Source organism: Drosophila eugracilis, unplaced genomic scaffold (assembly GCF_018153835.1).
Source record: "Drosophila eugracilis isolate 14026-0451.02 unplaced genomic scaffold, ASM1815383v1 contig_408, whole genome shotgun sequence".
NCBI lineage: Eukaryota > Metazoa > Arthropoda > Insecta > Diptera > Drosophilidae > Drosophila > Drosophila eugracilis.
In genome coordinates this window covers 1145431-1170208 of record NW_024573270.1, presented here as the reverse complement: position 1 = coordinate 1170208, position 24778 = coordinate 1145431, and the positions used below count along the sequence as shown (strand labels likewise).

Below are 24778 nucleotides of genomic sequence, written 5' to 3'. Positions count from 1 at the left end.
GCCAATGAATATCTTATGATTGCAGCTGGATTAGCAGTTGATTGGGTTTCCTCAACATGCAATATATAATATAGAAACTATATAGATTATTATAAATAAGACAAGGACGTGCTCTAAATATTATTGGCAAGACCCTACTGATACTGACTGATACCCTACTCTGATCTCTACTCCCCCCCTCTTGTCGAGCTCATCAAAAGTTTCAATTTTCGTGTGACTTTCTTTACGTTCTTTGCTTGCCATGATGGCCTCTTGATTGCTTCAACGCCTGTGGCCTTTAACGGCAATCCACACTTTATGTGCCTGCCTCAGCCTGCGTCCTGCTGAGGACAATAAAAAACTATAAGACAACAAAAGCTGCCACTGCAGCTTGCACTTAGATAAAAGACAGACAAAGAAGCTTTAGAAATTTCATAAATATAACTTTTCATGCTGCATTCTCATGCGTTAATATAAGTTAATAAAGTTAGATCTTTACGTTATTTACCATTTACAGTAACCCTTTCTTTCAGTGCACAAAAACTATCACAACTTTGTTGAATGGCATTAAGAAAGTTGTCTTTGTATCGACGCCACGTTTTCCTTAGCCTTTCCTTCTATTCTATTTTTGTTTTTTTTTAGCCGCCGCTGCCTCCTTGCACTTTATTTTTGAATTTTCGCCGCTTTTCTTCTTCTCCTTCTCTGGCTTGCCATTCGTCCTTGCAGTTCACTTACCATACTTATAAGCAGGTTTCACCCGCCCACCGATTGTGTATCTGTGTGTGTGTGTGTGTGTGTGGAATAGAGTGTGGTGTGGCTGCCTCTTCTGGCATTTTTCCACACTGTCGCATTTTAAACATTTCAATTAAATTGCTGACGGCCTGCCGCAATGTTTGGCCCACTTTTGGTCGCCTGTTGATTGCCTTCCGTTTCCGTTCAATTGGCTGCTACGATTTTTCCACCCCATTTTCCAGGAAATATTTAACTGTGGATTCTCCTTTAATCTTTTCAAGTAGCTAAGAAAGGTTATCTGTTTCCGAAGTGATGTCAATCTTTGATCTATTTTAACTCATTTCTAGGAATTTCATGGCCAGCACTTTTTAGCTGAGAAAAATAAATCTTCAAAACTCATTTAACATTTGTCACTTTGCTTTACCTTCCCCTTCTTAAACATAAATACCCTTCAACACACTTGTTTTCCCATTTAATTTCTTCTTTGCCCTTTTGCAACACTATTTATGGCCCCGTCGTGCGTGCCCAACACTGGGCCAGCCAACACCAGGAGACAAATGGGCGCAGACTTTGATTTCTGGATGCCAACATTGGCTGCTGCCCTGCCCTGCCCTGCCCGGCTACTACCTTTGCCTTCCTTTGCTGTTGGCCTTTTCCTTCGGCCATTCATTCATTTGGCCTCCTATATTTGCGGATCGTAAATCAAAAGCAGCCGAGACACTGAGTAGAGGGTGCGCGCCAAAAGGCCAAGAATCATAAATTGCGAGGAGCATTTGAGAAGGGAGAAGGGGGGGAGAGCAGGGGAGAGTCACAAAACGCAAAATGGTCATAAATTCAAAAACCTAAATGGCTTTGGCAATACTGAATCAAAAGCCAACAAAGGGGAACCAGGAAAAAGGAACAAAATGTCCAAACGGGAATGGAAGAGAGAGAGGGGCGCGGGCAGGCGGTGAATGAAAAGCGCCTCAACATAATACAAATGACATATAACAGGAGTCCGGGAAATATGTCGGAAATCTACTCGAGACAGTCGCCTCGTAAGGCAAGCCAAAAAGCGGCCAAGAGCCATATCAGACTCGAAGGGCACTTAAGACTTTTTGGATAAGGGAAAGTAGTAAAGGGCACCGGTTGCGGGGAAAGTCGAAAGTCGACGGAAAGACGGAAAGACGTAAAGTCGGGGCCAAAAATCATGAGAAAATGCCAGAGACCGCAAAGCGAGATGTGACAAAAGGCAAATGGCAATGGGATTGTTGCTTGTTTGGTGGGCGGAGGAGGCGGAAGGTGGGAGGCGGGAGGGGTTGCCAAGAGCAAAAATCTAATAATAATAAAATACTTTATTGTTCAGTTAACAATTCAATTGTTTCACTTAACAAGAGCCGGGTAGTAGCCACAGTCGAAGGCAAGAAGCCACGAAGCCACAAAGCCAAAGAAGAAAGCAGGACAGCCGACAGATAGATTCGTACCATAAGAGGGGGGAAGGTCTGGACACGTATATGCACTGAGAAAAAGGCCATGGAGTTCTACACTTTGATTAACTTTAACAAGAAGTTGAAACAGTGATAACAATCAAAAGAAGATAAGACAAGTTAATAAATAATGCAAAATGTTAGCCATAGTTACTCCTCATTTTCCTTCAGTGCATCTATATATCGCTGTCTAGATAAACTGGTGTACAAAGAATAAATTGCCACAAACGAACATTAAGTGATAAAGTGTTTGGCAAATCAAAACGATTGACTAGCCAAGGACACGTCTCCCCCCAACGCCCGAAGGCGATGTCCTTCCTGCAGCTGGGCAAGGAAAGTCAGAAGTTCGAAATCAAATCAAAATTCGGCCAGATGATGGAATGATGTCGTCTCCTTTCAGTTGATGAACTAACTGCATCATCATCATCATCATCATGCGCCTGCCTGCACTTGACATTTCGCAAAGGCAGTTTTTTGAATGCCGAAGGTTTTCCATTTCCCTCCATCTCCTTCTCTCTCTCTTCTCAACTTCCAGCGAGTGGATAATATTTGCCCAACAAAAGGTGGAATTTAATTCATTTCTCTTTCAACTCCCCTGCTGCACGTGTCACTGCATTTTCTATATATAAATATATATATTCTACTATTCAGATATATATATTCCGCATGCTAATGAAGCGAGGTCGTCGCCTAATTGAAATTTCTGCGCCAGACTAGAGCAAATTTTGCGGTGCCCGAAACTTTTTCTTGTCCCATTAATTATAATAACTTCTTGCTTGTCGTGGTAAGGGTTGGCAAGAAGGGGAGGGGTTGGGTTCTTCTCTCAAAGACAGGTGGCGCCACTTGAACGGGTGCAGGGGGGTTATTGCCAAATTAAAGTGCACGCAAGGAGACAACTTCTGAGCACGACAAACTGACAAAGTCGCGAAAGTTTTATGGAAATCATTTGCAAGCTTAGTGAAGAGGCAAAATCTCTAAGAACTGCCTTAAATTTCTCTTTTTTAATATTTTAAAAAATAATTCCAGTTGAAAATCAAAAACTTAATCCATTTACTTAATCAAAAATCTTCCTCAAAACAAAATTCTGCAAAAAAATAAATCACACAAAATTGAATCTGTTAACAAGCAATTGTGTTGGAATTTCGTCTAACTTGTCTATTAAGCGTATTAGCCATCCTCCATCATTTCCATCTTCTGCTCATCCCAACTTACACACACACAGATAGAGAGAGAGACACACAGACACACAGAGAGACAGTTACAGCATGGAAACTGCGAAGGCGTATATTGGCAATATATTGACAGATTGACAGATTGACAGATTGACAGACTGGCGGACCAATAGGTACATGCTGGTAAATCAGGCAGCCGATGACAGACAATATTATAATAGAGCAATGCTAAAACATAGGCTCCGCTCCCTCTGGCACATTCGATTGATTCGACTTTTTAAATGCCATCAATCATGTTTGAATTCGATTCGAGGATTGCCCTGATTAGATTCAATAAGGCTAATCCGTTTGCGATTGAAAGGTAATTGAATGTTAAGCGGGAAATATCTATTACCAAGTCAATCGGAATCATCGATTTATCACTGAGTTAGAATATCCTTTTTAAGGTTGGAATTTTTGTTCAAAATACAAATCCAAATTTAATATACTTTTCCAAAAAAGTTAAATCACCTTCCTATGTGTGTGTTAAAACATACATGCATATATCCTTGTGTGTGTGTGTGTGTTTGTTTCGTATCCGTGTTTAAGCAATCATTTTAATGAGCAATAAAGTGTTGCATACTTAAGAGGGCAAACGTGGGAATTTCGGCGGCTGCGACAAAATAAAACCAACAACAGCCACCGCAAGAAAGGCGAGAAAAATATGGAAAAAACTAGAGCACGCACACACACACACCCCCTCTTATACATATATTGTATGTACGTGCCATAATAATATACTTATACATAAAGGTGTTTGTGCGCGATGCTTAAAGCTCTAAACTTGCCAAACAAAAATCAACTTTTTCGTGGGTGGGCGAGTTATACTTTGCCCCCTTAAAAAATCGTCCCTTGTTTGACTGTTGATAAACAGGCATTTAACTTGAATTATTTCTGAAAAATGAGCAAACTTTTTACCCAAAGAAGGGTGAAAAAAAACAAAGTTGAAAATCCGTTGCCAAAGGCCAAAAGAGAGAGAGAGTCAGGAAAGTGAGAACACACAAAAAGAGGAGACAGACCGAGGGAAAGTAGAGATACAGAGACATCGTTTTGCAGTCGACACTTGCAACTAGAAGAGGAAGACGAGGAGAAGGAGGAGGAGGAGGAGAATGTGCAACAAACGAAGCTGGGCTGGCTGGCTGGCTAGATAAATAATTATGTCAATTTTCCAGATGCCATTCTCGGCACAAAGAGAATTAAATCTGACACTGGCAGAGTTTGCACAAAGTCTTTGTTCTTTACTCTTATGGCTGAAATATCTTTTGTATTTTAATCGGAAGATTGGTGTGTCTCCACCACCACTACCTCCCCCCCCCTCTTATGCTGGGATTCTTCATGTGGCTTGAAATAGTTTGTTTATCAAACAGAAAGTACAAAATGGTTTCGAAAGAAATCTATAAAAATATTCAAAATGAATGTATTTGGTTTTCTAATTAGCCAAAGAAATCCTTTCGTGAACAAGTCCTTTGAGTATACTTTGTCATTGTTCGATTTGGGCGGGGGGTCTCAAGTTTACCCACAGGCGTATTCATAAACGGAAGAGCGCGGCCCCAAATGTCAGTTATTTTTAATATTTGTGCCTTGTAATATGCGTAAAGTGAGTATTTATGTTATGCACACGCACCTCCCGTCCACCCTCCACCCTCCATCCTACCTTTTCCCCACCACCCCCCGCCATCTCCCTCTCTCTTTTATTGCCTTGTCATGTGTGGAGTGTGTGGATCGTGCCTTCTCATTCCCTTACCTGCCACATTTCTCATGGCGAATACAACAAATTTTATTTATTATCATTTCGCTTTCTTTTTTTCTGTTCTTTTCTTGGGTTTTTGTTTTATTCATAAACACACACACACATACAGACACACACACATATTCAAAGACAAAAACACTTATACACTCATACACACACATGATGTATTGTTGTTGGTGCTGTAATTTATACGTGTTGTTTATTTTATACCAATTTAATGCAACTATATATGCACGTGTGTGTGAGTATGGGTAGGTGGGTAAGTGGGTAGGTGGGTGTGTGGGTGTCTGGATGTTTGAACTAAAACATTTGACATGTAGTCACGTTCAGATGGGAGATACAAATACAGATACAGATATGTATGTATTGGTCAGATGAGGCAGCAGAAAAACTTTTCTCATTTTTGGCTTAAAGTCAACAAAAAAGCATCTCAGGATAAGAGAGCCTTTAAAGGCAGATACAAGATACACTTCTATATAATTTAAGGTTTTAAATAGTTTAATTTACATTACATAAATTCACCTTAAGTTTATCCCTTTCACCAATCCTAATCCTAATCACCATTTCCCTAGGACAAAACCAGCAAAAGTTTTCATTTCAATCTTAAACCTGGACATTTCCTGGTAAAAAAGAAAACTCCGTCACAAACGAATTGACAAAAGCAAAAACTAAAAGGAAAATACCTACGCATCAGAAAATAAAGCTATGCCAGTAGGGATGCTGCTGCAGTAATAAATGTCATTCTGGGTAATCCACTAGATAAATGAAAACTTTCTGCCTGCACTTCCCCCCTCTGACAAGTTGAGAGATCAGAGTCCGTCCACCACTTGGCTGGCTCAAAGCATTCCTCTTTATCAGCATGGAATTTTTCGTGATGGAGGAGGAGCGGGGGGTAGGGACTCCACACTCTTCTTTTTTTCACATTTTCCACTGTCCATTTTTCAGCCACACATTTTAATTACCATTCACTCCATGCCGATGTCATGGCAACACCAACCTTAGTCTCCCCTCTACTCCTCTCCCTTGAAAATGAAATGGAATTCAAAACACAAAAACCTACAAAATAAAACTGAACTGAAAGGTGGAAAAAAACAAAAAAACAAAAAAAAAGAATCAAAAAACAAACAAGAAAGCCAAGCCGAGCAGAAGCAATAAGGAAAAGCCGCAATAAAACTTGAAATTCGCTTCCGTTGCCTAGGTAAATGTAAATAATTAAAAACACCCAAGCCCAGTCTCAAGCCCAGTCCCAAGCCCAGTCCCAAGCCCAGTCCCAGTCCCAGACCCAGCCACTTATATTTCCATCTGGCAAAAGGAAAATCCAACAGCCTTGACAACTCCTCACAGAAATAGACAATGTTTATATACAAATAAAAATGCAAATATATATATATACATAGATTTATCTCTTCCCAACCAAAGGCATCTCCTTGATTGATATCAATCAAAAAGGATTATGAATCTGCTATGCTAAAAAAGTGAGTCAAAATATGGTTTGCCTGGGCTGGGCTGGGAAATTAACATATTTCCACCCGGTTTTTTCAAACTTTTCGCAGCAGCTGCCAATTGCCAGTTTGCCTTGCCTTGCCTTGCCTTGCTCTCCCCTTTACCTTCTTTCTTCCCTTGATTTTGTCTCGCAAAAGAAAACCTCTTACCTCTCTCTCAAAAAAAAAAAGAAGGAAAATATCCTGTTAGACACTTTGAAGATGTCAATGGCAAAAATTATTTGCGGTCGCAACTTCAGGTGCTCGGCAAACGGTTTTGAATTTAAATTTTCGCAACGTTCCTCACCTTTTGCCCTGTCCTTACCCTACCCTTGCCCTCCCCTTCTTAAGACAGCCAATAAAATCGTTTTAGTATATTAATTAAAAGCTCTGGGCAAACACAGACCTCTTCTGGCCCGCTCTCTTCTTCCCCATTTTTCTGCGTTTTCCCCACAGCTGTTAACTGGATTGCCTCGTTCAGCCAAGTCCTTTGGCAATTATTCAGAAAGCAAGAAAAGAAGCCAAGAAAATCGAAAAGGAAAACTGCGGAATGTTGAGCAACCCGAAAAACAGAACTCAAATTTAGGTTTAGGTTTGATGCATAAATGAAGCGATTCAGGGGAAGTATCTTTAGGTTAGAAGTTTAGTTAGAGAGAGTAACTAACTAGATTAGGACTATGAACTATTTCTAAAACAAAGACAAAGTCACAAAATAACTTTAGTTAATATTTCTTAAACCTTTTCCTTGGCTCTACTATGGTATATAAAATGTGATTGATTTCCTTTCGATAACTCAATAAATTTCCATCCTTAACTTTATTCTTTGACATCTCAAAACATTTTTAGTCGATCCTTTAAACTTTCTTCATTTAAACTTGCAAACATTTTTCCCTAAACCTTCCTTCTTTCTAATCGTTTTAAGTCAAGATAAAAACTTGCTGCTTAGCCTTTCTAATACACATACGATTAATTAACAACCTTTAAATCGAGTTTTGAAATTCGTTTAGCGGTTGCTGTCAAGGGCAAAAATTTAAATAACAAAAAAAAAAAATAAATCGAAGGGAAAAAAGAGGAGCCAAACGCGAAACGATGAGAAATCAAATTTGATTTTTGTTGTTGTTGTTGTTGTTGCAGGTATTTACGCCACTGGCATTTTCCATATAGATGTGTGCTTTGTTGTGTGTGTGTGTGTGTGTGTGCTTTCAGGGGCATTGTATTTTCATTCGCTGTTTTTTTCTTCCAATTTCTGCACCAGAAGCGCTGAAAATCGGGAATGAAGCAATGGAAACCCAACGAATTTCAAGCGCTTGCTGCGTTGGCTTATGTATTTTTTCTTCTTCTTCTTTTTTTTAATTTACTGCTGCCCTGCCACGCCCCCTCGAGCTACCTAACGCCCCCGTTTCGCACAGTGCCAGAGGGCAAGTCAATACGTTGCCAATTACCTTGCATACGCAAACAGAGGCAAACACACACCCTCACACACACCAGCACACACACCCGCAAACAGAGACAAGAGAAACTGAAGTGAAAGTGCGAATGGTGAAAGGTGAAAGAAAGGCGGCAACAATATGCAGATGATTGTAAGCCCAAACCAAAGTTATCGATAACATATGCTGCAAGGCAGTGCCATCACTAAGTTAGAGATGGTTTAGAAGGAACTTAAACTTGGCTTTAAAGTTAAATTAAATTAAAAACAAAATATTTTTACTTAATTCATATATTTGATTTAAAGGAGACAACTACAACTATACAAAATTAGCTCAAAATACCTTTATTTAACCTTTTTTTATCGATTTTGTCTATCGATTTATTTAGGCTTATGTGGGAGAACTAAAAACGTGTACTTAGCAATGTTTTGTTTTAATATTTAAGCAATCTTTCTTAATTGTTAAGCAAAAATGTTGATTTCCAAATATTTTTTGTAATTTTTGTACAGAAATTTGAAAAAAAGTTGGAAAAATGTACACCAAAATCCCTTAAAAGTTACTAAAAAGTTTAAAGATTTTACCAAGTACTTATAGTATCTAAAGAATAGTTTCAATATCTAAGATAACAGACTATTTTTTACCGAAAACCTTCAAGAACATCATCTTTACCCAAAAACATAGTTGACTTTCTAGCCCGTCAGCTAAAAACTGAGTTCATAAATCCCTATGACACGAGATGAGCACCATAATGCCAGCATTTAGTCAGTCACATACAAGTAAGCCGGGGGGGTCGGTCATCAACTTTTCGACTCTTTTGACACAAAAGTATATATCTCCCGGGCCACTTGGATATCCTTGGACTGGTTAGCCTGGCCAATACAGCAGCCCTTCGCCCTGACAACTCCACTTTGTTTTTATTAACTGCTGACGAAGGATTTACCAATCATCATCATGCCCGGAACCCAGGCATACACACAACCAGAGAAACTGAAATAATAATAATAATGCCAAAAACGAGAACGAAAATGAGAACGAGAAATCTGTGGAAATTAGGGCCGGGCCACGCCCTCTCATGTGTATTGATTGCCGCCGGAAGGACATTGCAAAACATTGCGATAAAAATCCATTTAGATGCGCAAATAAGCAAAAATCAACAAGCAAATTGACTTTGATGAGCAGGCAGCAGGCAGCAGGCAGCAGGCAAGACACAAAAGGGATAGGATGGGATAGGATGGGATATATATACTATATTATCCAACCGATATTCCCTTGCCTACTCAACCCATGTAATGTGCTCTAATTTCTCAGCTTAAATTGGGATTTGGGGAGCGTGAAAAATAGGAAGCAAAAAGTATTTAATAAAACAAACGGTTTTTTTTTTGTTTTTCGCCAACCACCTCCCCCGATGGCGCAACACGAAATTTTGACAGCTGTCAAAAGTTGACTGCACAAGCGACTTCCTCCCGGCAGAGCCTCAATAATTCATTTACTGACAGTTAAAGCAATTAAATTGGTTCCCCACATCGCCCACCACCCACAAACTCCACCCATTCGGGGACTTCTAATACGTTTATTTGCATGAAATTCGATTTGAGACCAAGGGCAAGGATGTGCCACGAAAATTGCTGGGAAAAAAAAACAAAATCTTTGGCCTTGACAAGGCGAAGTCTAAAGCAATCTTAAGATTTGGTTTAGTTTTACAGGGAAATTTGTGAGAAAAATGAACTTAAAATTAGGGCATTTCCTCCTTCAAAGTATAAATTTCCTCAAAAGACAATCTAATATTTCCCAAGAATACAAATTTGCAATGACTTTTCCGCCAAAAAAGGGATTTAATTCCCAACTTTATTCTCACAAAGCCATTCATTTACAAAACAAAGGGACGGAAAAGTCTGAGGCTAACCGGAAAATGTCAACCATCTCTCTCGCTCTGTGTATAAGTGAAAAACGCGAGGGAAAACTGCAGAAGCTGGCCGTTTGAGCGCCCTCTAAACTCATTTAAACAGCAGAAAGCGTTTAATCTCACTAAATGTGAAAAACATACACAGCGAAGGGCAGAACGAGCAGGCGGCAGGCGGCACATATCAATCAGTGTTAACTGTATATATATAGGATATATATCTGAGATATATATAACAATATATATATCTGAGAGATCCCTGGCACAACCGCCGTGCAAATTTAATCAGTTATAATGCACTTCATCACCAGCCTGGGGTCGAAGGGCCAAAAGACCCTCAAAAAGCACCTCAATTTCAATTCCTTTTGGCATCGTACGAGTATATATATATATATCGTATATATATACCGAAAAGTAAATAATGACAGGCATGTAAAATGTATTAGCCCGGCCAAGAGCAATTTACACAAGTCAATTGAATATTTACAAAGAAAAACAAAGAGCGAGGCGACCGTAAGCCGAGGAATGCAAAATATTCTGTGAAAAAAAAAGAAAAGCAAGGAAAGCAAGGAAAATGCTCGCCAGGAATCCCAAGGATGCGAATGCTGCGAATGACACTCGCACTCGCACTCGCTCGAAGCCCAATCGATGGCAATGTAAATCACACATTTTCCAAAGGAAAAGCTCAACGATAAATCAAAAGGAAAGAAAAAGAAAGTGATTTTGAAAGCAAAGATTGTAATCAGAGAGGAACTTGGCGGCTGTAAATTGTGTAATTAGTTGGGTAATTTAAGCATAGGTTGGGGGCTATAATTTAATGCGAATTAGTTAAGATAGAGACTAAATGAAGAGCCATAATCATGGCTTAAATCAAAGCCAAAAAAGATATAAAGAAAGTACTTCCCTAAGCAATTTATTTAGAAATTTAAAACCCAAACCCAGCCTTATCTTTTCTCAAGATAGACTTTCCCCCTTCCTATTACGCCTTTCTAAAGTCTTCCTTTATAATTTATTAACCCAATGACATGTTATGACCGCCTTGCTTAATGTTTAACCCATCATCATCCAGCCTGTCCCCGCCCACTTTCCATTTGGAAAACATATAACCAGAACTGACCTGTCCCCTGTCCCCAAATTACCAGATAAATCGCCTACCATAGCTAGCTAGCTAGCTGGCCCCACGACCTTTTAGGCCATACAAGATTCTGCCTCGTCGTCCTGTGTGACATCCCTGGCCATTACATGACCCCCGTCATGGCCATGTCGTGACCTGGCCCCGTGTCACCCATTTAATCGGCCACAAATTTTTAATTGACCTCCGTTGACGTGTAATTAATATCTGATGTTGGTGCTGCCACTTTATCGTATGTTTGCTCGTCCGTTTGTTTGTTTGTTTGTTGGTTTGTTGGTTTGCTGGTTTGCTGGCCTTCTGCTAATGTCGTCCGATCCGTTGATCCCTCATAAACGGCCAACGGCCCTTATCATGAAGAGTTGGGCTGTTGGGAACAGCCCCTTTGGCTATTTATAGGCCATAGCATTTTGACCTGGCCTATACTCCTCATGGTATTTATTTATAGCCTGCCCTGGCCAGGTTGCTTTCACCTTGTATTAGCAATTATGATTGCAATGCTATGACGACTACCACTACTACTACTACTATTTGCCGTTGCATGGTGAGAATAGCGCATGACGAGTAGCGTGTTGCGTGAAAAACGCATACGCGCATTACGCATACGACACGTTGCACGCCAATCCAACGACAATCCACAGCCAGCCAATTCGCTAGCTGCAGACTGCAAAACCATTTCGGCTGCGGTTGGGCCATTAAAACCGTTTTGTGGTTCGAACAGCCAGCGGAGAGTATCGAAAGTTGGTCGATCCTTTTTTTTTTTCAGGGAATACCCTTTACTTTCGGGCAGCATTCTAGCTATAAAACCTACGATTAATATATTTTAAACTAACAAAAATAACTAAGTAATAGTATAAAATTTTACTTATATTAACCAAATCCAAAAATCTATAATAATAATCTGTTAAAAAACCAAAAAAACCCCATCAAAGTTACCCTTTCAATGGCAGTGTATTTCTACGCTCATACATGCTCTACACTCCCCCTCACTTACACGCAGCACTCACACATTCATGCGTATTGGCAAGACAGGTGGTGAGCCAAATTGATGGACAAACAGTAGCAGGTGAAGCTGAAGCAGAAATGTTTCGGCTAAAAAGGAAACGAATCAGCAGCCCAACTACGATTGCCAATTTCATGGTCTTTCCCTCCCTATCTCGCTCTCGCTCTCTCTGTGTGTGTCTCTGTGTGTAGGTGTGTTAGCCCCTAATTGAAACTTGTCTTTTGGCTATAACCCTCTGCAAACGTTGCCTTCAAGCTACTAACAGTTATGCCAGCGTATATTCCACTCATATATCATGCGTGCGCTGTGCTGCTCTCCTCTGCCCTCTGCTCTGATTCCTTTCCCATACATTTTCGAGTGTTTGGTGGCAGGAAAAGCAAACAGATTGGTCACCATTAGTGGGAAATCAATATATATCAATATCTTTATCTATATATATGGCTGCATATATGCCAAGAATGTAGAAAGAACACTTTAAAAATAGCTCAGAAAGTTAGTAAATAGCAAGAATTAAACTAGAAGTTGATTAAGGAATCACCCACCACCAACATTTAGCCTTACAACCTGACTAAACTAAGACCGCAATATAAAGAATTACCAAAGAAACAACCTTTTAATCATTAATGCCTGCAGATTGAGGAAAGCACACTGAGAAAAAAAAGTTAATACACTCCTGGCTGATCCTTTTCAGTGAATTATTTTGAGCTCATCAAGTCCCGGCAGTAGATGGGAAAAAAACCGACTGGGTAGGCAGGCAGCAGGCATACTCTCGTCGTCATTAATCTCGCACTTCTTATTTGCATCCTCTCCTAATCTGTTTCTTGCCATTGGCCCCGCCCTCTAATTTATACCCGCCTCCGCACTTCCATACACATTTTGGCCAACTCTCTGGACTGTCGACGTGTCGCATTGTGCCCAAAATTTGTCATTTGTTGTGCGTTTAACATGCATATTGAATGGAGGTGGAGCAGGGAGGGAGTAGGGAGGGAGTAGGGAGGGAGTAGGGAGTGAGTATTAGAGACCAAATAGATGAAACTGCCGCCCCTTCTGCCTCGTAAAAATTGAGGCTTGTAGAACACGTACGCACGACTCCGGGAGCATTGTGTTAAATAATTAATTACAATCCATTAATTAATTAGACAACGCAGCGGGGGGGTCATTAGGCTAAGCAGCGCCACGAAAAGGGCAGGGCAGGAGACGGACGGAGGGTCAAAAGGACAAAGGACACTGTAGAGAAGCCCAAGAGAAGAAGAAGAAAAAAACGATAGAGAAAAAAAAGGAACATTTGATACGACAGCTTGTACACATAATGCGGCCATAATCAACAGCCTTTTTTTTTTTTGGTTTGCCTTTTTTTCCATCGCCCTGTTTATTTTTTCACCCCTCCCCCCTCTTATTTTCCATCCCCTCCGTTTGCTGTTTTCCCTGCTATTGTGTCAAAGATGGGCTGTACTCATATTTTATTGCATACTTCTAGGCGTGAAATTATCCGCCCTCCCCCCGTCAAACGGTTCCATAATTAATGGCATTCGATGGTAGTCAAGGGCGGGGGGTTCAGTTTTGTCCCTTTCACACAGCATTGATTTATATTCTAGGATTTCTAAAATAAGAAGAAGAAAGTCAGCTAGCTTTTCACGTTTTTCCAGTTGGAAATCTTAAGAAACTTTCACTTTTTAAGGAGGTTAAATAGTAACTAAAGAATTCTAATCTTAAGTAATCTTAAGCTATGTACTCTTACATCTTTTTTATAATATTATAACGATACAAAATGCCCAAACTTATCCCTAAAAATCCCAATAAAAACAGAGTAATATCTTCCTAGACTCCCAAGACTCAACCAGAAAACCCCTTCTAGCCATGCCAAAGCAGCCATGAAAAGCCGGAAAAACTTGCTTAAATTGTTTGCCAAACGATAATCATATTCGTATGCATACCATACTCGTACCATACCGACTTCCATCTAATTTCATTCCCATCAAATTGAATATTTATTAGGTTCACGGAAATGCCCAACCCATACCCATCGACCATTGTTCATTATGAATTCATGCGATGCATTTTCACCTGGACATTTTCTCAGTTTTTGCAAAACAGCAGTGGGGGCGAAAAACACAAACATCCATCCACCCATCTAGAACCGTTTGCCTCCACCACGATGACAGTTTTGTATTTTTGGACGAACAGCGGTATTTTTCCCAAGGATCAGCAGCTCGCTCAACTGTCAGATGGCATCGATTATGCATCAAAGCATAATTCAAGCTGTCGCTTCGCTTAGCGCTGGCCATGAAATTCAATTGGCCATTGGACAGGAGCAGGAGCTAGAGCAGCAGGATAGGGATAGAGATCAGGATGTATATTGGTAACCACTGAATACTCAACTCACTCCTACGGAGGAAAACCCTCCCCCCTCGAAACCGAAGTAAAAACAATTGAATTATGGTTCTTGGGCCAGGAGAATGTGCGTCAGTTGACCGAAAACTGCAAAGAGAGCGGCGTCAGTCTGATAAATGACCATCAAGAGGTGTGGGGCACACCAGTGGTCGGTGTGTGCAGCTGCCACATGGCGTATGCGCAATGTGAGAAGAAGGAGGTTAAAAAAGAACTGGCCAAAAAAGGACGACTACTGCAACAATTGCAATATTTGGCAGCAAATTTTATTGCCCAACTCGGCCCCGGTACAAAATATCGAGTTCATTTATCAAGTCCCCTCTGTGCTGCGGTCTGTCGTCCTGCCAGCAAATTGGCAAACGAAACTGATGTCCTTGTATCCCCCTTCCTGTCTCTCGAAAAGACAAAAACAAAAAGGATATAAAAAAAAGATAGCTTTTTTTTCCCACAGAACTTGCCACAGAATTTGCCTTGCACTTGCCACAATTACTTTGATTGCTAATCAACTGCAAATTGCCCCGAACTATCAATATGCATTGTCACATTTCCAATCAATCATTGATTGACTTTGCCACCTACCCTCCCTCTCTCTGTGTGTATGTGTGTGTGTGTGGGTGAGTGGGAAATATCATAATTGACAGCTTATTTTTATTTTTGCATCTGTGACGACTGTCAGCGGGTAAAGGAAAAGCGGAAAAGCGAAAGCAGAAAGGGAAATGCAAGAGGAAATAAGAGGAAAGCCCAGTGACATTTTCAAATTTCATTCTTGCAGCATATTCCGATGCATCAAAGTTGCATTGAAAGGACACTCCGCCTTGTGCCTTGTGTCCTCTGTGGGAGGAGGAAAAGGATTTTCGGGATAAGTCTCTGGCAGAACTCATCGATCAACCTGTCACCTGCCGCATGCAAAAATTGTGAAAGAGTTCCGGATATTGAAAAAGAAATTTAATTTAATTTCACTTCCTGTTTGTTTGCACAGAGTAGGGCTAGGGGGGAGAATATAATCTCTGTTCCTCTCATTTAATATCTGGAAAATCAACATTTGATATTGATAAATCCCTTCCATTTAGCACTGCAGTTTTGTATTAGCCCCTCCTCCGGCTATCTTTGGCCAATTAACTGTTTATTGGCTCTTCTAAATTCACAATTAGCCGTCGAGCAGAAGTCCAATTAGCCGATTGAATTACCAAATCAAATCTCTCATTACTCTGTTGGGTGTTTTTTGTTTTTTCTGTTTTACTTTTCACCCCCTTTTCTCCCCCTTTGGCAATGGCATTTATTCGTCAATAGAATTTTCCAACCGAATCGCTCATCGCGTATAATTATCGGCTGCAGGTTGGAGTTTCACTAGCCATCTATTTTCCTGACCTCCCTGCCTCCCTGCCTCCCTGCCTCCCTGCCTCCCTGCCTCCCTCTCTCAATTGTAAATCAATCTGTCAGTTAATAACGAAGCAACCTTTCATTACCCCTTAGCCCCCCCTTAGCAGATGCTCTGCTCTGCCCTGCCTGTCCACCCTTTCACCAAGCCACTTTCTTCTTCCACTTTCGCTTTCTGTGGGCGGGGCAATAAGCGTGTGCAAATAGAGAGGCGGGCAAACAAAAATGACACTCTGGGAAATCAAGGGGGCTTAACTAGCTTATGGATTTGTTTTTAAGGAGTTTTAATATTAATTTTATTAAAAAAGAACTTTGAATGTGTTAAAAATGGTAATAAAATCAAGCAAAGAAAGTCATTAAATAAATACTAGTAAATATAAAAAGCAAATTAAGTATAATTTTAATTAGGAAAATCAGAAAAATAATCATAGAAAATAATAAATTATTGCATAAACTAAACATAAATATTAAAATTAAAGCCTCTTTCCTTGGAAATCCTTAATGCCAACTCAACTATTCTAAAATCTAAAATCATCAACATTAGTCCATAACTTTCTTCCCTTCCCTTACATTCCCCTAATTTCTCTCAGTGCACTTGGTCTATGCCGTACAGCATATCAGAAACGCGACGGCGGCTTAATTAAAAATTGTAAGTGGCAGTAAATTAATTATAACCGTTGCCCGCAAAGTGTTTGGCTTGCAGCACATGTGGGCGGCCATCAGCGGTGATGGCGAGGGGCGGGTCTCGTGGCAGAGCCACTACTTTGTGTGCTTCTGCTATGTGTGTGTGTGTGTGTGTATCTGTGTGGCAGTGGCAGTGACACGGAGGGGGGCTGCACTTCAAAGGGAACCGTTTTAATCAAATTTCGAAGAGTGGCACCGCTTGTGATGTGGGTGAAAACGAATAGAGGAAAACCTCCAGACCTCCAGAAAAGGAAAAGCGAAGCGAGAGTGGAAAACTGTCGGAAAAGTCAGCTCTCATTACAATGAGATCTTTGCAAATTCTATGGAGGGTTGAAGGATGAGAGCCGCCTCCTTCCTCATTCCGTAACTGGTAACCCCAGCCGTAACCAGCTCGAAAAGTAGGCAGGAATCAGGAAGCTGTGTGTTGTCCCTTGTCCTCAGAAAAGACCGATCCATGTATGGGATATAGAGGAAGAAACCCATGGAATCTATGGATTCACTGACTACCGACTACTGACTGACTGGCTGACTGACTGACTGGCTGACTGGGCCCTCAAAATTGGAAATACGACAAATGAAAGAGAGGCCGTCCAGGAATGTCCTTTGATGGGAATTTTCCTTTGTCGCCCCAAATGGGAAGGAAGCAATTTGAAAATCACTCTGGAACGTCACTCTGCCTAAATTCCCAATAAATTCAAATTGCATGTTCTTGGATTTGATGGCTTAAAAGGGAGGCTTTAGATCAAGAAACTTAACAATAACATTGGCTAATATGCCACAGAACTACTTCAGATATTTCCAACATGATAGCCAACTTTAATTTATAGTTTTAATCAACTAACTTGGCTTTTGAATATGTTGATGAATTACCACAATTTCGATACAACTAGTGATACCGAGCCTGACCTGCTTTGGCCCAAAAAAAAGGTGGACTGTGCTGGCCAACTTCATTAGGCAGCCGAAAAAAAAAACATGAAGGCTAGTTCATTTCCCTCTCAAGGGTGGGGCAGCCCGCCCGCAATCATAAAATGTTTTGATTCATTTGCAAGCTAAATTGAGGCAAAACATTTCAACTTTTCCTGGATCGCACACCTGGCCCCGAGGGCGGTCGAGCGGCAGCTTCCGCCTGTGAAGATGAACTATCTGTGGCACCACTCGTTGCTTCATTTTCAGCCATTGAAGCGTGCCACCGATTGAAAATTTAATTTCCCGCCTATGGCGTTGAAATAAAAACAAAAAACGAAAGAGAGAAAAGCATGGCAGAGGGAGTGAGGACAAAAATGTGGAAAACCTCAGAAGGAGGAAAATGAGAAGGGCAAGAGCCATAGCCATAGCCAGAGGAAGGGGAAGGGGAAGAAGAAGAGGAAGCTGTGTGCCACCGGTTTAGACCAGGCCAATGTATTTCCGTTCATATTCAAGCCCGGCAAGTGGATTTCGATTTGGATTTGGATTTGGATTTGAATCTGTAGATGGTAGATGGTTGATGGTAACAGGGAGCTGAGAGCTGAAAGCAGGATTTGGACTTGGATTTGCCTGTGGCACTCCTCCTCCGCTTTATTTGCAATAATCCAAATTGCCAACGGTCGAACCGTCAGACCGTATTTCCTGTTTCGACTGCCTGATTTATTTATTGAACCATCGAAACCATCGAGGAGCACACCTCGACAGATTTCCACTCGACTTCAGTCTGTCTGTCTGGGGCAAAAAATCAAATAAGTTGGCCGGGAAAGTATAATCAAGGAGTGAAAAAATGGGAAATTTTCGAACGGAAATAAGTCGGAAAATCAGTAGTTAAAGGAACTACTTTAGTTAAAAGTGTTAAATCATAAGAAATGGGTCAAGAAAGATCAAGTTTTGGTATAATCATTTCCTATAACCACCTCATCGAATATACTAAGTTTCCTTTTATCTAGTTTTAAGATCCCTCTAGTTAACCGAACTCCCTACTAATCCTCCTTTCTATACCTTCTTTAAAGGTCTCTCAAAACGACCACTGGGCCCGCCGCATCGTAAAAGCAGTCTACCAAAGCATCAGGAGGTGAAGCGACGCTTCCTGGAAATTTGTGATACGACCTTCTCGGAGGAGGTGAGGGCCGCCCTGCGCCTGCCGGCCTTCGATTCATACGAGTGGGGCGATGCCGATGTCATCCATCTCATGCAAACGATGTTTGTTGAGCTGGGATTCATCGAGAAGTTCAGCATTCCGGTGGACACTTTGCGCGAATGGCTCTACGAGGTCTACAAGCACTACAACGAGGTGCCCTTCCACAATTTTCGTCACTGCTTCTGCGTTGCCCAAATGGTAAGTTTTCTTGTTGTTCTCCTTTTTTTTTCTTTTGGTTTTACAATTTTTATTATTTAAGTAAGAGTTAGTGATATAGTTTCTGAGATCGTAAAGTTTATACGGACAAAAAGAGGGACAGAAAGGCAGATAGACAGCAGACGGACAAACAGATTTTAAGACAAACGGACAGACTGAACGGACAAAAAGATCGACAGACAAACGGACTTACTAAACGGACAAACAGACGAGCAAACAAACGTACAAAAAGATGGACTGGCATACGTAGAGGAAGACGGACTAACAAACGGACAGACGACGGACAAAAAGACAAGCAGAAAGATGGATCGACACACGGACAGAAATGGATGGACTAACAAACGGACAAACGGACGACCAAGAAGACGGGCAGAAAGATGGACAAACAGACGAACAGAAAGATGTATCGACATACGGACAGAAAGACAGAATAACAAACGGACATACCAACGGACATACCAACGGACTTCAACCTAATCGATTCGGCTATTGATCTTTTTACATTCTTTTCAAAGAAGGCATTATATAATATACATATAATGTATAATGTATAAAGTATCATAAATCTCAAACAGCTGTGATTTTATCTTAAGAATTTATCTCCGAGCAGAACTTGTATTGTTTTGCAGTGAAATTGGATATGCGCTGTATTCGTTTCTTAATGGCCTTTCCTCGGGCCATGTACAAGTTGTGATATAATATATGTTTCACCCTACATCACCCCCCTCACTCACAATTGTGTCGGAAATTATTAATAAAATACTTGAACGTAGCCGTTGAACAAATAATATAATATATGCAGAGATACTCTCCATATGGCCTTATAAGCCCACATTGTAAATGTGTGTAGAACTGGCAATCGATATAATGTGGGAATTTTTATAAGGCAGAACATAAGTATTTCTATATCTGTATCTCTGTGTGTGTGTGTGTCTGCTCACATACACAATAAGCGGCGCCCAGTTGTATGCAATGCAAAAATAAACTAAAGCGCCAAAGGGCAATCCACCCAAAAAAACGTTCACATAAACACACACACACCACACACACACACACACACGTTTACAGAGGAAATACACGTGTGAATGTACGGGACTGTATGCGAATGTGGCTTAGAGCAGGACCTATTTTTAGCTGCCAAGATACGCCGCCCAAGATACAAGATACGAAAGATACAAAGAATTTGTTTCTCTTTCTCGTTTCCTCTTTGTTTTTTAAATAGCAACACTTTGGCCATGGAAATGCCAGGCCAGAGAAGGAAAGCAAGACTGGTCACTCACCCAGTATTGTCGAAAAAAAAAAATAAAAAAAAACAGACAGAATGAAAGAAAGTAACTAAAAAGAACGACCCACCCACCGAGCACTTAGAACGGCGACCCACTTGGCTGCTCAAGTGCCAGCGGAACAATTTTTTTTAACCTACATTTTTGGCAAATGAAAGTTTGCCGGGTGTTGTTGCATCTTCTCGCTGCAAGTTCCTTCCACTTTTTCCACTCTCCCTCCTCCCCACAATACATATATACCCTATTATTATTCATAGGCTTTGGGGTATATAAGTTAGGTATTCCCTAACTCCAAGCTTAAAGGTTAATTAGTTTGGGATTTGTGTTTCTCTTTTCTTTTCTTTATTACTTTATCTATCATTTATTAATAGACACAGAAATCTTATATTTAGCCTCAACTTTCCATATAGGATATCCCTTTTTCGTAACCTTCCTCTTCCCTGAAAAAGCAGCTCTATTTGCATAAAATATTCCGCACTATTTTTTTGAGTTCTTATTTAGCTTTTTCCCTAACATAAATATAAACTGAAATAAATTAAAATGCATTGTCAAAGTTTCCTATAAAGAGAGCTGCACTTAGTCGAGCTTCACTGTGGCTCAACTTTTTAAAGGAAACTAAGACAAAGACACACACACACACACACATACATACTCGTAGAAAACATAAAAAAAAAAGCGAAACGAAACTTTAATAAATTATTTTTCCAGGCAACACAAAGACTAACAGGTAAAGGGCGGTTAAAAGGGGGAGACCGGGCATGGGCGTGGCGTGGCAACAATGGCACAGACTCTGCAAGTTAAAGTCAACAATATGCGGGTAGAAGCAAGCGGGCGAGTAGGGGGGACAGCGCCAAAGACGACAAAAGGACGAGAAAAAGTCAGATAGTCGAGGCGCATCAAGTATACGCACGGTTGCCCCATTGCAAAATTGCTGCCACAAGCGCAACTATGACAATCGCATTATTATTTTTCAGCCGTTGTTGTTGTTATTGTTGTTGATGTTGTTGCTGTTAAATATGTTTGCCATAAACCGTATTATGTGGCAGACACAAAAAAATGAAGAGGAAAAGCAGAAAACCCAGGGTCATAATACACAAACATCATCGTCCGCGTTGTCCACGCCATTGGTTCCACGATCTATGCACCTGAATTTTTCTTCTATTCTTTTTCTTTTCTTTGAGTGTAAAGCACACTGACTGAAGGCTGACTGAAGTAGGTACTAATAACTCCATTAAAACCAAAATTTGAATTTATTTTAAAATTTCATAAACTTAAATTCAATATAGAAGCAGACCTTATACACTCTTTATAATTCCTGTATCTTCTGTGCTTTTCATCTTCTTTATATTTATGAATAATATTACATTTATTTCAAATAAAATTCCTCAAGTTCCCCAAGTTAACATTCCTTAAGCTGCCTCATTTTACCAATTTAACCTTCTTCTGTATTATTTTTTTGCTGTATTTATCTTTCCATATACAAAATCCCTGTAAGAGTTATATAGTTTTATAGTTTTTATTTTGACTTTTTTTGACTCCAAACGAAAAGCTGTGCCTAATATTTTTATTCATATTAAGACTGCCAAGCTCGCTCTTTGGCATTCCTGGCACTCACTCTGCTATATAGATTCGTATTTAAAAATATGGGACATGAATCGATTGCAGAATGTTTGAGTTTCGACCTCCGGCTAGCTTCCCCTCCACTCTCTTTCCATTTTTATAGCTTTTCAGCGATCCATATGCGTTGCTGCGTATTTAACAATTCAATGGGGGCTGCCCATTTGCATAGGCTACGGTTTTGTACATCAGCACAGCAGCGGTGCCGCAAATAGGAGTTATACTAGTCTGAGAAACTAGAAATATGTTTACAGTTTTAAAGGTTATTAATAACCTTTATTCTTGAGCATATATAAATCAAGAATTTAGTGGAATAAATTCTACATTTTAGTCATTATTTATAACAAAAACAAGTTCCTTTCTATAATGAAAAATGATTTTTTTAAAGAACTGCTAACCATTCTATAGTTTTTGCTAACCGCAACTGTAAGTAGTTGTTAGTGCTTATAGTGCGTGTAATTTGCCTTCGCTAGTATGTGTGTTTGTGTGCGTGCATGGACCTAAAAGCCGTTTGCAGGACATGACAGTCAAGCCGTTAAGCGGCTTTCGCTCAACCTACAAACAGGCCAACAAAAACCGGGCATTAAGGCACTGGCAAGGGCGTAAATTTAAATTATTGAACAGAAGCCGCCCTTCTCCTCCTTCTCCTTGCCTCTTGCAAACCCATCGCCTTGCCCCCTGAGAGGGGGCGTGACCAAACACTTTGACTAATTTCCATTGGCTGCACTTTTCATCTGACGCTGCAGTTGATTTCCTTGGTGTATTTTTGTCCGCTGAAAAGTTTTCCAACAAGCAGAAAATGCAGCAACCCAACTCTTCACCCTTGAGAGTGGGTTGGATGGGAGGGGAGGGCGAGTTTTTCGAGAGGAGGGGGGGCTTGGTTCGTTGCTGGCTAGTTGTCTGCGTCTGTTTGTTGACAATGAATTTAGATAAACTTGCGAAATTCGAAACGCAAACAGCATTTGCATTTGCATAAATTTATAGCGCCATCCGCCTGCTTCTGCTCCACCCTCCTACCTACCTTTCCCCCAGAGAGATTTCGTTTTCACACCATATCCCTCTCTATATATATATATATATCTATCGGCTAGCCCTCTTCGCTCTTTCTCAATTTCGATCCCCACCCCACCCTTTTCACTCGCACTTAATGCCAAAGTAAACGCAATGGCGGCGAAAGTTGTGCAACAACTTTTACGACCAGAGACCCCAAAGACTCACCTCTTAGGAGGCGCACACACACACCCCCTGCAGCAACCTCCCCACTCTTTTGCAACTTTAGTGCAAAGAGCTGAGTAAAGTTTGCGCTGCTTTCGCATTTCGAAGAGCTTCAATTGAACGCTGTTGAAATTCCTTGAGGGTCTCCGCCGCCGCCTAGTCATCTTCATTTGCAGCCAACGCTTTTTCGCAGGACCAAAAGGACACGACAGGGAGCTCTCGAAGGAGAGTCAAGGGATACGATTTCGAAATACCCTGGTCTTCCATACTAGGGTTTGGTTATTACAATGATTTCGTCTTTATAACTCACCCAAATTATGTTTTTGGAGTGGCTTTCGATTTTTGAAAGAAACTGTTGCATACTTTTAAGCGGCAACTGCCTTTGCTTTGAGTTTGGGATTTTTGTGCGGTTTGCTTAACTAGTCTTAACGAGTATATCAGTAAATCTGGTTAAGAACTAAAGTTCCAACTTTAATATTTATAAAAACCAAAAGAAAATTATACAAAAAAGACTTTTTTCACTCCTGTTATATACCCTATTCCCAATATACTATACTATTTTCTTCCCCAACTCTACATAAAGGGTATAAAATGTAGAAGGTTTTAAGAGTTGGCAGGAAAGGACTTTCAGTTAAGGGGGGAAAGTCCTTCCACCTGGCAATTGCAAAGGTTTCGCAGCAGACAAATTAAGTTGCCACAAAGAAGGGAGAAAGAGTTTTGAGGTGCGACAGGACCAGACGTTAACGTTCTCAAGGAACAAGAACAAGCTATCGACAGCGGATCGGATGAAATGTGTTCGGAAAATAAAAGTAAAACAAAAAAAAAAAAGAAAACTACCAAGAAGCTTTAAGGCTTTAAGACTAATTGCCGCATCAAGATAAATGGTCAGAGATCGATGATGCTTCGTTAGTGGATACTTTGAGGGATTTAATGGTTGGTTTACCCAACCCGAAGGTGAACGAAAAAAAGCTGTTTAATGACTCGGATTAGAAAATGAAATATATAAGTCATTAAGATGGGAAAAACTTTAACTTTTTCCCTTTCAAAATGATAAAATCTTTGTAGTAAATACAAATATAACTTTCTTCTTTCAATTTCCTCTACAAAAACTAATGCTTCTACCAAATCTCCTCTTTACAGATGTATGCCATAACCCGCCAGGCAAATCTATTGAGCCGCCTCGGCGACCTGGAGTGTCTGATCCTGCTGGTGTCCTGCATTTGCCACGACCTCGACCATCCTGGCTACAACAATATCTACCAGATCAATGCCCGCACCGAGCTGGCTCTCAGGTGGGTTTACCCATTTCATTATACAGTTTATATATATAGAGATATATAACCCGATTCTATTGCAGATACAATGACATCTCACCGCTGGAGAACCATCATTGTTCGATAGCTTTCCGCCTGCTGGAGCATCCCGAATGCAATATATTCAAGAACTTTAGCCGCGACACCTTCAAGTGAGTTTAACTAGTTTTCCTTTCTTTTTTTTTACAACTCGATTTAAGATCCCATTTGACGGGGATTTGGCTGGGTGGTTCGTTCGGTTGGGTCAATTAATTGCCGAGAGAGAGCATCCACTTTATGCGCGGCACGTACCAAATGGCATTGCATTAAACGCTCGCCCCATTGCCGTGGTAATTAACAGCTACCAGCTGCACTACCACCCACCACCCATCACCCACTAGCTACCAGTCATCAGCAGCTACTACCCCACTTGACCTACACCCATACACCCATTGTGTCCGGACCCAACCTGAAATCCATGCCAAGGCACGACTGCAAAATCCATCGATTTGGTATTTAAAGAG

At 40.6% G+C, this 24778-nt stretch overlaps 1 protein-coding gene across 2 annotated transcripts in view; it reads left to right on the top strand.

Annotated features, from left to right (window-relative positions):
• The window catches only part of LOC108103833 (high affinity cGMP-specific 3',5'-cyclic phosphodiesterase 9A), a 116266-nt gene that overhangs the window by 78836 nt on the left and 12652 nt on the right, over window positions 1-24778 (top strand). Inside the window, exons 1-4 of one of the 2 annotated variants that reach the window (XM_017209521.1) lie at window positions 18277-18384; window positions 18504-18829; window positions 24103-24254; window positions 24320-24427. In XM_017209521.1, the coding sequence (XP_017065010.1) occupies window positions 18360-18384; window positions 18504-18829; window positions 24103-24254; window positions 24320-24427 (611 nt within the window). In that variant the 5' untranslated portion in view covers window positions 18277-18359. Of the gene's footprint in view, window positions 1-18276; window positions 18385-18503; window positions 18830-24102; window positions 24255-24319; window positions 24428-24778 lie in introns of those variants that run through there. The other variant, XM_017209520.2, reaches the window with a different exon arrangement.